The 15,811-nt window shown below is 40.8% G+C and overlaps 2 protein-coding genes and 1 non-coding gene across 6 annotated transcripts; all 3 read right to left on the bottom strand.

Annotated features, from left to right (window-relative positions):
• Positions 1-90: 90 nt before the first annotated feature.
• cfap418 (cilia and flagella associated protein 418) lies at positions 91-6,723 on the bottom strand. Of its 3 annotated transcripts, none has more exons than XM_061775509.1 (7): positions 5,268-5,935; positions 3,935-4,031; positions 3,426-3,487; positions 3,286-3,351; positions 3,102-3,197; positions 969-1,062; positions 529-666 (listed from the first exon to the last, which is right to left on the bottom strand). In XM_061775509.1, exons 1-6 carry the CDS (start codon positions 5,399-5,401, stop codon positions 972-974), a joined length of 546 nt encoding a protein of 181 aa, XP_061631493.1. In that variant the 5' UTR covers positions 5,402-5,935; the 3' UTR covers positions 529-666; positions 969-971. The 3 variants fall into 3 exon arrangements, 2 of the variants coding, with proteins under 2 accessions (XP_061631492.1, XP_061631493.1); XR_009788824.1 differs by having other exon boundaries at positions 612-666; positions 969-1,843; positions 5,268-6,723; XM_061775508.1 differs by lacking the exon at positions 969-1,062 and having other exon boundaries at positions 91-666; positions 5,268-5,495.
• Positions 5,893-5,974, bottom strand: trnas-aga (transfer RNA serine (anticodon AGA)). The gene has a single exon. It is a non-coding gene; the product is annotated as a tRNA-Ser (tRNA).
• Positions 6,724-9,767: 3,044 nt separating the features above from the next.
• On the bottom strand, positions 9,768-15,493 carry cd83 (CD83 molecule). Of its 2 annotated transcripts, XM_061775513.1 has the most exons (6): positions 15,295-15,493; positions 15,010-15,131; positions 14,010-14,247; positions 13,579-13,700; positions 10,342-10,471; positions 9,768-9,962 (listed from the first exon to the last, which is right to left on the bottom strand). In XM_061775513.1, the coding sequence occupies exons 1-5, from the start codon at positions 15,332-15,334 to the stop codon at positions 10,343-10,345; spliced, it is 651 nt and encodes a 216-aa protein (XP_061631497.1). In that variant the 5' UTR covers positions 15,335-15,493; the 3' UTR covers positions 9,768-9,962; position 10,342. The 2 variants fall into 2 exon arrangements, with proteins under 2 accessions (XP_061631497.1, XP_061631496.1); XM_061775512.1 differs by having other exon boundaries at positions 9,768-10,471.
• Positions 15,494-15,811: the final 318 nt, after the last annotated feature.

The raw sequence follows: 15,811 nt of genomic DNA, 5'->3' as shown, positions 1-15,811 counted from the left end.
ATATACTTTTAATGGCAATTTTGTTGGGCGATGTGCCACGATTTTCTAATGTAAAATATCTGCCTCGCCTCAATAAATGTTGAGAAACAGTGGAAAATAAAATTTTAATTTCACACGTTAAAACACTAAACTGAGATGAAATGACTAAAAAGAAAAAAATATATAAACATTATTTGAATCATCCGAACAAGTAAAATCTTCAGCAAGATTCTTGTGAAATCAATAAAAATGTCCACAGTCAAAAAGCTGGAGATATTGAATTATTTCATGAAATGCAGCTGTCACAATCTCCGGTTCGATTGACATGGTTAGTTTGGAAAAGCAGCACAATTGGGTAAGTCTACTTGGTAGACTGGTCCAAGTGTTTAAAAATAATTCATATTATACGTCATAATATAATATTTGTTAAAGAGCATCACATAAAAGTCCAGTCCACTGTTGTCTACAGGCTGTGTTGCCATGACGATACACTGTAACGTTCTCTGAGGGAACTGTATGATGATGGTTTAGTCCGGGTGTCTCGCACATGCCCATCTGAGCTGCTGGTGCAGCGACACGTCCGTGGCGTCCGACGCGGTGAACCAGCTGCACTGGCAAGCGTACGCCCGGACGCCTCTCCTCTTCCGCAGCTTGGCTCCCAGCTTCCCTTGGTTGGGCATGTTGTTCCTGCACACGCACACACACACGCATAAAAAGTATAATTAATTAATATTATTGTAAGAAACGCTAACATTATGCACAGTTTGAACATTAACACTGTGCTTCAATATACTGGAAAATTAAAAAAAAGTTAAACCCGCAAAAAAAAGTCATTGCAGATTAAGCCTATCAGCTCCTCTAACATCTTTTATTGATCATTTGTTTTAACGTGTGGACGTGTACTTGCTCGTGACCGAGCGATTTCTTTTGCAAGAACTTTTATCCACTTGATTATAACCGAGCGTTGCAACACTGCTGCCACTTATCACCTGTCATGACGTGGAGGAACGCAGACTGGGAAGAATTCTCTCAGCTGTGACTTCCTTATCTACCGAGGGACATCGATCACCGGCGACATTCCAGCTGAGCTCCGGAGACGTGACACGAAAAGCAGAAATCGATATCAGAAAAGAGGAAGTAGACGTGGGGGCTGCGTCGGACCCTGAAACAGGCTGGACAACCATCGTGAGCCTCCTCCACTATGCTGCCGTCAAGTGTCAAAATGACAGCTGCACCTCGGGATCATCCACCCCCCACACACATTAAGCGATTGGATATATGGACGTTGTGAATAGCGAGCATATATAAGCGTTTCATGCTGCACATATACAGTATATTGTACTTTAACACACTTATTAAACAATAAAAGCGGGTTGCTCCAGAAACAGGACATGAAAGTGTAATACAATATTTTAAAAGACGCTCGCTTATTTCAAAGGCCAGTCAGGTAAGTGTATAACCGTGTGCATTTTGGCCACAAGCTTCGTTTTTTTTTTTTTTTAATCCACAGTGACATTCTAAATATTGTTGTAAAACACAATACAGGGCGGCACGGTGTACGACTGGTTAGAGTGTCTGCCTCACAGTTCTGAGGACCCGGGTCCAATCCCCGGCCCCGCCTGTGTGGAGTTTGCATGTTCTCCCCGTGCCTGTGTGGGTTTTCTCCGGGCACTCCGGTTTCCTCCCACATCCCCAAAACATGCATGGTAGGTTAATTGACGACTCTAAATTGCCCGTAGATGTGAATGTGAGAGCGAATGGTTGTTTGTTTGTATGTGCCCTGCGATTGGCTGGCAACCAGTTCAGGGTGTCCCCCGCCTCCTGCCCGATGACAGCTGGGATAGGCTCCAGCACTCCCGCGACCCTAGTGAGGAGAAGCGGCTCAGAAAATGGATGGATGGAACACAATACAGTATATGTATGCTTTAAAATATACACTGTTTGAATATCTTGGGAGGGGTGGGGGGGTTGCGCAGGCCTTTCTGTGATACACTCGCTTTAAACCCAAAAATCGATGTGTTAACAAACGGTACTGTAACGCTCCAGTGATTAGAGAACGTATATGTACCCTGGATACTGAACTATTAACAGTTTCTTGCCACCCGTTTGTTTACCTCACGGTTTTTAACAGCTGTTTTACACGTTGGTATATATTCACCCACAAGGGCTTGGGAGACGGGGACGCAGTCACAGCCTACGTCATAGCGAAGCGATGGACACCTTTGTTGTAATACTGAATTCCAGCGTAGGGGGCGACACAAGTCGTCGATTATAGTTTTAAATACTTAGGCAGTGTCACTTGAGGGAGCCTGCGTATCACACTTTGAAATCACCGCCCTGGTGGAAGGGTATTCATTGTTTTGCCTGTCAATATACATCGCTGGCTCAGACAATTGAACACAGGTAGATTATTTACTACGAAAATGGAGTCCAACCACAAAGGTCACCAAAACCTGGGACTTAAGCCCTTTCGGTCAGCTTCTCGAGGATTGAGTCCACAAGTGCATTTTGCTCTTACTTTGGCCTTTTTTTGGTGACACTACCACACAGATTCGTGGTGAAGACTGAAGAGGTTTCTCATTCATTCAAAGACTGTAAACGCTAGGAAAAACTAGCATCAACAATGCGGTAGTTTTAAGCAACAGATAGACCAAAAACAGTGCAGCAACACGTAGACACACTATAAAAATGCTCAGAGGCATATAATCTCTATCCTCAGCGAAAAATGACTAACATTACTGCAGTTTACAACACTGTTGTGACCGTCTTCATGTATTTATTATATCTGTATTATATTGACCTCTGGTGGCCAAGGCAGTAAGGCACACACACCAGAAGGTGCAGCACAATGCCCATTGAAGTATAATGCTGCACCAACTATACCACAAAGTACAACACTGTGAAGTGCTATATTTCTTATTAAAAAACACATTGCAAAATAGTTTTTCTTTTTTTTTGTGGGGGGGGGGGGGGGGTGCTGGAACGTATTAATGGCATTTCCATCCAATTCAATGGAAAGAGATCATTTGAAATGCGAGCGTGTTGAGTTATGATCATGGTCATGGAACGTTAACTCCTAAGTCAAGGTTCCACTGCACTTGAAAAGTGTGGTTTAGGCTCACCTGAGGAAGAGGTAATCGCATGACGAGTCCCACTCGCAGTCGTCAAACGTCAGCACCCGGAAGTCGCAGGAAGTGCATCTCAGCTGGTCGCATGACCTGCCCGCACAAGCCGATTGCTCATTGTGGGTGAGAAGAATGCATTTTAACTGCATAACATAGTGGAGGATAAATTGCGTTCGGGCACCTTTTGGAAGTGGCCGTTCCCACTCCCTTTGCTACGGCACTCCCTCCAAGGTAAATGGGACAGCATCTGGATGGATGGATGGATGCAAACATTTTAAGCGAGAGCGGTTTCTAATATTTGGGCTGGCTCATTTAGCTCACTTTCTCCCTCCAGATTGACAATGAATCTGGTCGTCCCGGTGTCCTTTGGAAAGCGGTGCAGTCTGAAATGAAACACGCACAAATCGATTAAAACCATGCAAATTAACATGAAGAATCTTAAATGAGAGATTTTTTAAAAATTCACAATTTAAAACAGTTCCCGGGTGTCTTAATAACCAATCTGTGGCATGATTTTGTCAAAACAGCCCCGGCATCAACAATTATTGACATATTTTACAGTGTACAGTGGGGCCTTGACTTACGACTTAATTCTTCCGTGACCACACACGTAACTAAAAAAAAAAACGGATCTCAAATCAAATGTAATATTATGAGAATCAGTTTGCACATTGATTAAAATAGTCTTAACTTTAGATTAATAATGTTGTAATAGTTCTGGAATTAAAGTTGCAATTCTATGAGACAAAAAAAACAAAAAGAGTATGAAAACAAAGTTTTGAAATTGATTGCATAAACAAACGTGCATAAACAAACGCAAAAGCCTTCACCTTAGTCTGTAGTGCATCACTGTGGTCTTCCTCCTGGAATTCCTTCAATAGAGTGTCAATGTCCTCAGTGATGCTGCTGCTTATCTTCTGTCCATGTCTGGTTGGATAAGAGATACTCATAAACACCCACAAAAGCCTGGCAATTATTTTAAATAAATAAATAAATAAAAACATTGAGCTACATTGGAAAGAAAGTCACAGGTGCGATTCGAGGATCAGCGGTTTCGGGGGCGCTGAGCTCCCGTCCAGGTAAGATAAATGTCACTACTTTGAACATTTTAACGCAATTTCATTCTGACATTTCTGAAAGAAAAGCATAACACTTTTCGGGAAAGTTCGTGCCAAAGACATCAAATCTGATAAAAGGTTATTTAAATGTTGATCCACAGCAAACGAGAAATTGATTGGATTAATAAAAACGAAGGCGCCACGGGGGAAGAATGGTTGGCACATCCGCCTCAAAGGTGAGAGGTCGTGGGCCCAAATCCAGGTTCTGGCCTTCCTGTGTGGATTTTGCATTCCCCCCTTGCCGACGTGGGATTTCTCCGGGTACTCCGCTCTCGTCCCGCATTCCAAAACCATGTACGGTAGTTTAATTGAAGACTCCTGATTGTCCGCAGGTGTCAATTTGAGTTGGAATGTTTGTTTGTCTATATGAGCCCTGCAACTGGCTGATGACCAGTTCCTGCCTCTCACCCAAAGTCAGCTGGGATAGGCTACAGCACATCCGCGACCCTAGTAAGGATAAGCGGTACAAGGAATGGATGGATGGATTATAAAACGAACATATTGTAATTTGTTAGCCGACTAACTTCTGGGGGAAGACAACTCATTTTCATTCGGTAGCATCGCTACATAAACATATCAGTATGCATTATTTATGCCTCAAAAATAACCAGGGACATATTTTTGGAACTTCTACATGCAATGCAATGTAATGCAGCACCAATACTTTCAAATCCTCTCTTTGCTTCTCCCTTTCTTCGTGTCCTAATGGAGTTCAATTTTTAATGAGCATTCAGTCAGTTAGCTTGTCAGAAGCATATTCATGCAAATGACACAACAGCTAGACAGGGGTGCTCTGACCACCTGAAACGTTTTCTAGCTTTCAAACAAACAAACAAACACAAAAAACTAACTCCTCCCTCACAACATAAAATGCTAGCTACGATTAAATGCAGTAAAAATGAAATGGTAATGATAATGGTGTGGTGGTATTGAGCGGTACCAGGTGGGCTACAAACACAATTTGACATTGACGTTGCCTTTTATCGTACAAACGTCGACAGAACGTCGTCTTTTCCATTAGCTTAGCCAATTTAGCTCGGTTTACCCGACATTCAGAAGCTCGTCTTTCCCGCACTCTCTCTCCTTTTTAGAGCTCGACGGGCTGTCAGACGCGACGGAAATGTTGTGACAGAACTTCTTTTCCACTTCGTCCAACAGCTCGTCCAAGTCGTCGTCCATGGGGGCGGTCTGCTGGCTAGCTTCAGAAGCTAGCTGGCTAGGTCGCCATTACGACACATTTGACGTTGCTAAGGAACGGCAGCATGAGGCGGAACTACATAGCCAAGCCTTCGAAGTAAATTATGTCTCTATTTAATTGGTTTATCTCGGACAATTCGAATCAAACAATCAAAATAACGTAAAGAAGCAGCAGCTATGAATTCATTAAGACCCATTATACCGGCCATTTCAGAGTAGACACTACAGTACATTTACGTTGGCATTTATTTTCAAGGTAAAAAGGAAAGTACGATTGCACAGTTCAGAAGGCTTGACGTTGCCCACCACGTGAGCGTGAGGCGGAAATGTGCGTTCCTTCAATCCAAATAATGCCACTATCATATTGATTTTCCTCGGGACAACAAATGAAAATAACAATAAGTATGGAATGCGAATACGTCAGTTAAGAAAGCGTTCAAATGTAATATCTGGAAAAAATAAAAGCAAGTAATCGTTGTCGGCAGGATTCGAACCTGCGCGGGGAGACCCCAATGGATTTCTAGTCCATCGCCTTAACCACTCGGCCACGACAACACGCAAGTGGATCACTGTCACAAGTATAACATAGGGTTGTAAAATACAGGACGGTATAGTAAAGAAAATAGACATTTAAATTCTCATACATAATCACTAAATAAGTTTATCAAATGATCGAACGATTCCCCATTATCTTTGCAAAATGATCCTTAAATTTCACATCATTCCATTTATAAGGCAAAACAAACTCCCACTACATTCATTTTAACCAGCGACATAAAACATGAAAGTGTGTAAAAAGTACAACGGGGATTTTTAACATCACAATGTTTTCAAGTTCTGCTTTTATGTCACACCGTATGGTGACTCATCAGGAACTCCCTTTAAAAAAAAAAAAAAAAGACAAATCAGCATGGACATTTAGTTGATATAACATAATAACAGCAAGTGTTTGCCTTTACTTGACGAAACACTGGCCAGTTTTGTCCTGGTTCATGCTGAGAAGCTTGACAAAGTTCTCTCCACAATGAGGCCCACCACATGGTCTATGTACCCTATCCCAACGTCATTTTTTAAAAAGTATTTTATGGATTTTTTCAAATTTTTTTCGAAAATAGCAATTAAACATGGTAAATTGCTCTTAGACTGGCGCCTTCTCTGTTGCCTTCAACGCAGCAGCGGTAAGGCCTCTCTTCTAAGAAGAGAATGGAGCCTATCCCAGCTATCATCGGGCAGGAGGCGGGGTACACCCAGAACTGGTTGCCAGCCAATCGCAGGGCACATACAAACAAACAATTTGATTTTAATCCATGTAAATCACTTTTAGTTGCATTTTATGCATTGTTGGATTTATCTTACCCAACATTATAAAAAAATAGACACATGTTAGATAAATTGTAGAAGTTATCATTTATTTGCTTAGCTTGCATTAGTATAATGGACAATTTTAGATGTCTCGCCTTCAAAAAGAAGACTCAGCATCATCGGATGGAAGGGCGCCTGGACCAAGGACGTGATCGGATGTGGTCGGGTCGTGACAGGTGTTGGTTCAATATTATGTGTTGTGTCTTATTAGAATACTATGTCTGGGAAAAACCCTCTTATTATCAAATATTTTGTGTTGTGTCTTATTGCTTAGAACATGATGATTTGTAAATCCCTCCTATTTCAAATAAAAGCAGGAGCGAGGGGGGGGATTGTTTAGAGCGTGTTGAGAGGCTGTGATCTGAACAATCTCCCATACGCCCTCCTCATGAGAAAAAGAAACCAGCGTCTTCATTCCTTTTGTGTCTATTTTTTATAATGTTGGGTAAGATAAATCCAACATTAAATTGGTCCTTCGAGCCGGATGTCAACACACCCGAGGATTCCAGTTGTGGAGCCGACTTCCAGTTAAGAGACCGTGGCCACGGCAAGTAAGACCCTTTACGGGACTGGTCTTCGTTCTCCTTAACTGGGATCTGAAGGTTGACGACAATCCACAGGATTGAAGACGAGTGGTGAGTTAAATTTAAAAAAAAATTTTGGGAAAAAAAGGATTAAAGAGTGAGTGAATTGCGCGACGAAGAAGTCTGCGGCAGAACAAACCTTGTGTAATACTAGTCACTGGCAAGTGGTCAAGATGGACGACGCAAATGAACTGACTTCCAAATTCACAAAAATGGGAATAAATAACAGTAAACCGGATAAAAAAATAGACCTAACGTGTAAAGATTGGAAATATGTTCAACTACAAAACCATTTCAAAATAGAACATTTAAACACGTGGATAACCAAATACGGTTTCGCTGGCCAACTAAATTCGCAAAAAATAGTTCAACTTCAAAACGAAATAAAGTGTCGACACAAAAATGATATATCACAAATACAAAAAGATGGATTTGACGACTTACTCTTCTGGTTAAACTGGACTAATGAGGATGTGAAAAAGGCCGTAGCCGGCATCACACCTTATCAACAACAGTTAAAAAATGCTTTACATGCGAATTCGAAAGAACACATTAACAGATGGGTAGATAAACATTGGATAAACCTAGCAACTGGCCCTCTGGAGGAATATGTTAATCATGCCCTCCACGCAGAAAGAGTATTAGACAAAAAACAAAAAGAGAAGATAGATGTCTTCCTCGACGAAGAAGCAGAAATATACTATCAAGGCAGAGAGAGAGATAATTTTAGAGGACACGGCAGAGACCGTGGGAGAGTAAGATATGGTAGAAATCGAAATTATTATGATAATACCATCTGTTGGTGCTGTGGAAACAAAGGCCACATTGCACGTGAATGCCCTAAAAAATAAAAAAATAAAAATAAAAGAGAATACGGACAAACTACTGCATGACTAGGCCAGCCTGCTTCCCAACTCAACAAATCCTCTTGTGTAAACATTACAGAGAATGAGGAGGTGGATTTCAATTTACAGGACATTCTGAGTTTGGACACTGAAAAACCTGAAGTAACCTTGTGGAATGGCCATTTTCGAAGTCCCGGAGTGCCCTGTGAATTTGTTGGGAAGAGACGGCTTATTCCAACTAGGACTTGTACTCAAACATAAATTAAAAAGAGAGGACCTCGATGTAACACTGGAAAACAGAGAAAGTACATTCTATTACACAATCGATATCCCAGACAAACCACAGTTAAACATGGGAAAGGCCCTGTTGTCTGCAGCCTTGCAGCTTATCACAAAAATAGAAGATAAAAAAGAACGTGATGAGCTGCAGTAATACAGAGAGCAGCATGCGTACCAATCCCACGCACATCGTTAAATTCATTAAGACCAGACGCTACTGTGTTTACAGTAGTAGCCATAAGTAATGCATTTTTTAACAGTACCAATAGAAAATAACAGTCAATTTTGGTTTGCATTCACATTTGAGAAAAAAAAAATCTATATATACATTTACTAGATTACCGCAAGGTTACTGTGAAAGTCTAACTAATTATTCACAAGTTATGACAACACGCATGTCTTCTGGCAACTACAGATGGAGAGACATGCAAGGAATGAAGACTAAGCTAAGCAAATCAATGATAACTTATACAATATATTTAACATTTCCCTCCTGTTTATCATGTATTTGCACAAATTCTCATATCATTTTACAGTCACTTCATTTCGATTTTGTATTTTTTTTTAACTGTAGAATCATTTTTATGAAACAAATACATTTACACTCAGAGTTACCTATGGCGTCGATGTATGTTTTATGTTGGATAATTTTGCCTCTGCCAGTATAAATCTCTTTTTTTGTCTATGTTCTAGATTGGACAAAAACATTGGTGCCCTTTCCATTAAATCTTGAACAGGCATACTTCAATTATGGCCTATAATATATTTCTGTTCCTTCGTTGAGGAAGACATCTATCTTCTTCTTTTTTTTTTTGTCCTAACACTCTTTCTGCGTGGAGGGCATGATTAACATATTCCTCCAGAGGGCCAGTTGCTAGGTTTATCCAACGTTTATCTACCCATCTGTTAATGTGTTCTTTCGAATTCCTTTTTTAACTGTTGTTGATAAGGGCCCTGAGGATTGGCATCCTCATTCAAGCCGCTGTTTGCTTTAAAACAAGCGCTATATTCTTCAAAAAGTTCGTCATCTTTTTGTGGAGTTTCTGTTCCATTTAAATGATAAGATTGTCTCAGATTTTCCATTTCCTCAACAAACTGGACAATGTCTACTTTGTACGGTGTGACGCCGGCTACGGCCTTTTTCACATCCTCGTTAGTCCAGGTCCTATAGACCAAAATAGTTTCTTTGTGGTCCTCTTGTACATTTGGATTTGCCACCTCAATCTGTCATGAACGGAACAGAGGATAGGACCCAAAAATGCACAACTCCAAAACAAATTGACAGTTTCCAAAAAGAGAGGTTTAATAGACGGGCATAGGTCGGTACACAGGCAGGCAATCCAAAAGAGGCAACAGTATCCAAAAACATGAGGCAAAGAGACAAGATCGATAATCGGAACAGGGTCAGGTCTTACTGTGAATCTATGACGTGGAAACAAGGAATGCTGGAACGCGACGACAAGGTACAACGAACTGGCAACGAGAGGAAATGAGACACGAGGTTATATACAAGGGGTAATTAGGGTGAACGAGGCACAGGTGAGGAAGATGCTCACATGAGCAGGTGTGTGTGAAACAGGGGGGAAGACAAAACCCGGAACACACACACATATGACACAATCATTGGATATAAATCCATGCCTCCCTCGTCTGAGGTTATATTTGTTATTTTGGGAATGGGAGAAAATGTTTCTCCCATAGCTTTAGACCAATTCATTTGTACCCCTCCTGATCGTAAATTGGAGGAAGTTCATGAGGTGGCAAAACCGGGTACAAGGGTGCTGATTCTTTTGTTCCCTCGTTATTTTTTGAGAAAGCAAATCAAGTGCAAAATTGCAAATTGTGTACTTGCTTTATGGTGGAGAACTAGAACTAGGACCCCGAAATGGAATCACATCCTGAGACCAGAGCGTAGCTTGAAGTGATGCGACGTCTGCTTGCCACGCTTTCTTTTGGTCATGCCGGAGCTTTCTCAAACAACACTGCAGGGGAAGATTTTTTGTTATGTTTAGTGATACACATAAAATCACTGTATTAAATGGGATACACTAAAGAGCTTAAATCCGATTTGAAAAACAATGAGAAGCTATGATACATCAAATACAGTGTGGCGGCGGATACATTCGAACTAAACTAATGCCTGGATCAGACTACAAGATTTTAGCCCCGTTATTGGCTCGATTGCAAATGATTTTCCAGATATGACCGGACATATTTTGTTGGGAACGACAAAACACTTGTAGTGTGACATCCATCCATCATCCCAGTCCCCAAGAAACCTGCAATCTCGGGTCTGAATGATTACAGGCCTGTGGCCTTTGAACGCCTCGTGCTGGAACACCTCAAGAGCGGCACAGGTCCCCTGCTGGACCCCCTGCAGTCTGCCTACTGAGCAAACAGGTCTGCAGATGATGCAGTCAACACGGGTTGGCACTTCATCCTAGAACACCTCGACAGTGCGGGGACCGACGCGAGGATCCTGTTCGTGTACTTCAGCTCTGCGTTGAACACCATCATCCCTGTACTCCTTTCCTCCAAGCTTCTCCAGCTCAGCGTCTCGCCTGCCATCTGCCAGTGGATTTACAGCTTTCTGACGGGCAGGACACAAGCTGGGGGAGGCCACCTCATCCACACGCAGCATCAGCACTGGGGCACCCCAAGGTTGTGTCCTCTCGCCACTGCTCTTCTCTCTCTACATGAACGACTGCATCTCAACGCACCCGGCTGTCAAATGATACCACTGTCATCGGACCCATCCAAAAAGAAAAGCTTGTTGGTACCCCCCCTACCCACCCTTGAGGACTTGCACGCTGCCAGAACTAAGACAAGAGCGTGCAAAATCCTCTTAGACCCTCCACATCCTGGTCACCAGCTCTTCCAGCTCCTTCCCTCAGGTAGGCGCTACCGAACAATGCAAACTAAAACTAGCAGACATTCCAACAGCTTCTTCTCTCATGCCACCAACTTCTTAAACAGCTGACTTACAATTCCATTGCAACATGCTGCCAATTTTTTGTCTTGAGTTTTTTGTCACATTTCCGTCGGGCCACTGCTGTAGTCGTCTCGCCACGCTGCACTATTTGCATATCTGTTGCTACTCATGCCAGAGTAGCATCTGCATCACTTGCACACTGACTGAGGAGTATCTGCAACATTTGCACAATCGACATTGTCCCAGATTATTGCTATATTAGTCATTCAAACCGCTCTAATTGCGAGAAGACTATGCATCTTTTTTGCACCCAAAAAAAAATCAAAAATCAATCAATCAATAAAAATAAAATGTAGCGGCATTACCAGATTACTAGCAACCTTTTATTGCTCAGTGACTTTTTTGTCAATGTCTTTGTGTCTCCAAAGTGTTCTCTGTCAATTGACTGTCTGTTGTCGTACTAGAGCGGCTCCAACTACCGGAGACAAATTCCTTGTGTGTTTTTTTTTTTTTGGACATACTTGACAAAATAAAGATGATTCTGATTCTGATGATCAACAATTTGGCCCTTTGATGCCAAAATGAAAAGTCTAGCATGTTTGATTTTTGGGGGGATATATTCCCTGTACTGTGACATATCAGAACCCTCCAACATAGCGCCATGACGTTGACCAATAGGATTGCGTCTTGCAGCGGTGCCTCAACTCCCCCTCAAACCAATGTTTACAGAAACTTTCAAGCACAGGTGTCAAACTCAAGGCTTGGGGGCCGGATGCGGCCCGTCACATCCTTTTATGTGGCTGGAAAAGCAAATCAAGTGCAAAATTGCAAATTGTCTTCCTTTATAAACTGGCTTCTGATTTCAAATCTAGATTTCCATCAATTTGTTGTGTATATGTACAACCCCAATTCCAATGACGTTGGCATTGTTGTGTTAAACATAAATAAAAACAGAATACAATGATTTGCAAATTATGCTCAACCTATATTTAATCGAATACACTACAAAGACAAGATATTTAATGTTCAAACTGATGCTTTATTGTATTTGAGCAAATAATCATTAACGTCATAAAACATCATTTAATTTGAGTCAAAATGTTATCATCTAAATTGTCTTAGTTTTAGTCTAGTTTTACTTGACAAAATTTCCATGAGGTTATAGGCTACAAAGGTTGTAATCGACAAAAGTCAAAATGTGTATAAAGTGTCATTTGTAAACTTTACCACCGCTTTCTGATAGTTAATTATGTTCACCGAGATCAGTGTTTCTCAATGGTTGGTACATGAAAGAAATCACTGAATTAAAATGTTAATTGATTCAAAAATGTTACAGTGTAAGCTTTTTTTTCAATCCAGTACAGTACAATTGTAAAATAATTGAAGTTGTATTTAACTTAAATTTAATACAATCGCACTTTAATATTTTAGGACAGTTCTCAAATATTGATTTCGGTACAATGTTTAATTTAACTTGTGTGCCATACATTATTTACTCATTAAAGTAGAGTTGATTTTTCTATATTCTAGCACAGTGTTAATGTTAAAGTGGTTTAACACAGCTTTTAGGAATACAAAATGTCGTAAATGTCGTAATACGTCAATGTCTCCTCAAATGAGTTGTGTTCCTGAACACGCATTCCCAGGCATTACCCGCTGCTGAATTCAATCTCAGACTGGCTACGCTATTTTCCGACCACGTTTTTGTGATTGGTTCCCTTGCCAACTCCTCCCACCTCTTCAAACAATATTAATTCTGTTTGGATCCGTTTTCTGGCAGACATTTTCCTCTGCGTTTTTATTCGTCGACAAAAACGCCAGTACATTTTGTCATCGGCTTTGTGCTCGGAAATGCATTTTCATCTAAGTGTCGTCTCGTTTCCGTGAAACCGACACATACTGTGAAACAAAAGAGAATTGAACATTGTATATTTATTTAACTGCAGCCAAACAATATCCTTTTGACGAATCAAAGTCTGCTAGCTTAAAGCTAACATATAATGCAAACCGCCATAGACAGGCTAGCGGAAATCAGCATAGATGTTACAGTAAGTATAAACCTTCAAAACAACTGCAACTTTAACACACATGGGACAGCAACACAGTCTATCAATCTAATTTATATTGTGTGTGTGTGTGTGTGTGTGTGTTACTTACATAAACCACCAGGAAGACCAGCACAAGCGTCAGCCCGGCGGAAATCAAAATGTTAATTTCAACATTCATTCTTAGGTTTCCGACGGGATTGTCGACGTTTCCGACGGGAATGTCGTTGCAATCTGGAATTGGTCATAAAAGTAGATGTTCAATATTACAACCCTTTCGTTAAAGCGAAATTATTGTGTTTTGATAAGGAGGGGGGAAAAAAAAATGGAGATACAGAAATCACCATATCATATTGAAATCAGCGAAATTGTGAAGGCCAAACTTGTGCTGTGCAATATGGACAAAATCACCAGGATATATGATTAGGTAATTGAATATCCCAATAACAATACATATCCCGATATAGTATTTTTCCTTTTTTTCTTTTTTTTTTGTTTACATGAGATGGATGCCACATTCATATTTACGAAAACATATTTTACCAGACAGCTTGAGGACCACCATTCCCCTTTGGATCCTCTCTCCGACGGGCGCCTGCAACGAGCAGACGTACTCGCCGGCGTCGCCGCACGTCACGTTGGGCAGCAGGATGTCGCTAGTGTCGTTGTCCAGCACCACCTCCCGCGTCAGGCCCGCGTAGTGCTCCGCCACTCCCTCGGGCAGGTCGCGTAACACCAGACCTCGGCGCCGCGGTGTCGGCGGATCGCCGTGCAGCTGCATCTGTCATGTCGACGCGGTTCAGTGAGCGGCGAAAGAAGCAGGAGCGGTTGGCTTTTTTCCTTTAGCTTTATATATACAAAGGCTACATACACTCAGTGTAGGCAAAGTACAGCTCACAGAAAATGTACATCATCAAGAGTACTGTAATATTTTTTGGCTTACTTAAGCCATTTTCTCATTTCCTTGCAAAGTATTTCATGAGTTGGAAATCAAAGATATTACTAAAATAAACACATTTTACAGACATTTTTTAAAAATGTGTCACTTAATTTATTGTAAATTAACAAAACGTTAGTCAAGTCGATCTTTTACAGGTAAATGCAACATTTTGTAAAATATTTAGTTAAGTAATTAGTTAATTAATACAGCATAAATCAAATAAAAATATTAGTAGAAAATCGAACATTTATGTGATCTGCTGTTTTCTTTTACATGTTGATGTAACATTTTTTTATTTATTTTTATTTATTAATTTTAAAAAAGGAAGCTCTAACTTTATGGATGCTATGGAAAAAAATAAAAAATAAAATACTATGAATGACCAAGTACAGTACCACCTAAAAAAAATACTTAGCTCTCCAAGTACCAACATTAAAGTGCTTTAGTGTAAAATGCCCAAGCTTTCACCAAAAATGAAAAAGTATATTTAATATTACTGCAAGTCACATTCCATTATTAGAGAGTGAAAGTGAAAGTGTTAAAAAAAAAAAAAACAACTGCCATAAGGAAGAAATGCTAAATAACACAATAATACTACTTTACCTTGTACCAGCTCACATACATGTACTGCACTCCTGCTTTGGCTTGGGCTCTGCACGGCAATGAAAGACTTGCACCCAAAATGGCTTGAACGACATTCACTCGGTCACCTGCCCAGACGCCACCTTGCAGGAATTAAAAAAAAAAATAAATAAATAAATAAATATATATATATATAGAGAGAGAGAGAGAGAGAGAGAGAGAGAGAGAGAGAGAGATGTGCGCACAAATGTTACAGAAGTACAGTATAATGTGACATTAATCCATACTGTCGTTGAAAATACTCACAGAGTGGCAGAAGGACGAAGAGCACATTAATTGTGTACATGGTGAGCAGACAAGAAACGACGACTTCCACAGTACTCGACTGCACTGGGGACTGCTTCCGTTTCTTTGAAAGTCAACAAAAACAAACACTGTTGGAGACTCCACTCGAAAAGTAGCGGTCAAGCTAGCCGCCCCTAATTTTGTTCATACTAGGCATTACGGTAATAGGTCGCCCACTCGCGGCGAAGCCACCTTCAAAATAAAAGCTTCCCAATAATACGGACGTCAGCGCTCTTCGGTTTAGGAATGCAACAAGCAAAGTTCATTTGAATCTTGAAATACATTACATACATACATTCAAACATGTACTTTATTTGATATCTTAGGACAAATAAATGGTAATGGGCTCCACTTATATAGCGCTTTATCTACATCATCACAGTGCCCAAAGCGCTTTACAAAGCCTCACATTCACACACACATTCATAAACCAATGGGCGACTGCTGCCATGCGAGGCACTGCCAGGTCCACTGGGAG

Source organism: Phyllopteryx taeniolatus, chromosome 6 (genome assembly GCF_024500385.1).
Source record: "Phyllopteryx taeniolatus isolate TA_2022b chromosome 6, UOR_Ptae_1.2, whole genome shotgun sequence".
In the NCBI taxonomy this organism is placed as follows: domain Eukaryota; kingdom Metazoa; phylum Chordata; class Actinopteri; order Syngnathiformes; family Syngnathidae; genus Phyllopteryx; species Phyllopteryx taeniolatus.
Note: the sequence above shows the minus strand (reverse complement) of the source record. Positions and strands in the feature narration are given on the sequence as shown.

What these genes read in the sequence shown, in the direction of transcription:
- cfap418 (XM_061775508.1), bottom strand. Translation starts at nt 5,401, where the DNA reads ATGGACGACGACTTGGACGAGCTGTTGGACGAAGTGGAAAAGAAGTTC. An exon ending in GACGAGCTTCTGAATGTCGG is followed by an intron (nt 4,032 to 5,267) that starts GTAAACCGAGCT and finishes TTATCCAACCAG; the next exon opens with ACATGGACAGAAGATAAGCA. An exon ending in GGAACGGCCACTTCCAAAAG is followed by an intron (nt 3,198 to 3,285) that starts GTGCCCGAACGC and finishes TTGTGCGGGCAG; the next exon opens with GTCATGCGACCAGCTGAGAT.
- cd83 (XM_061775512.1), bottom strand. Translation starts at nt 15,334, where the DNA reads ATGTACACAATTAATGTGCTCTTCGTCCTTCTGCCACTCT. An exon ending in CTTCGTCCTTCTGCCACTCT is followed by an intron (nt 15,132 to 15,294) that starts GTGAGTATTTTC and finishes AATTCCTGCAAG; the next exon opens with GTGGCGTCTGGGCAGGTGAC. An exon ending in TGTATGTGAGCTGGTACAAG is followed by an intron (nt 14,248 to 15,009) that starts GTAAAGTAGTAT and finishes TCGACATGACAG; the next exon opens with ATGCAGCTGCACGGCGATCC.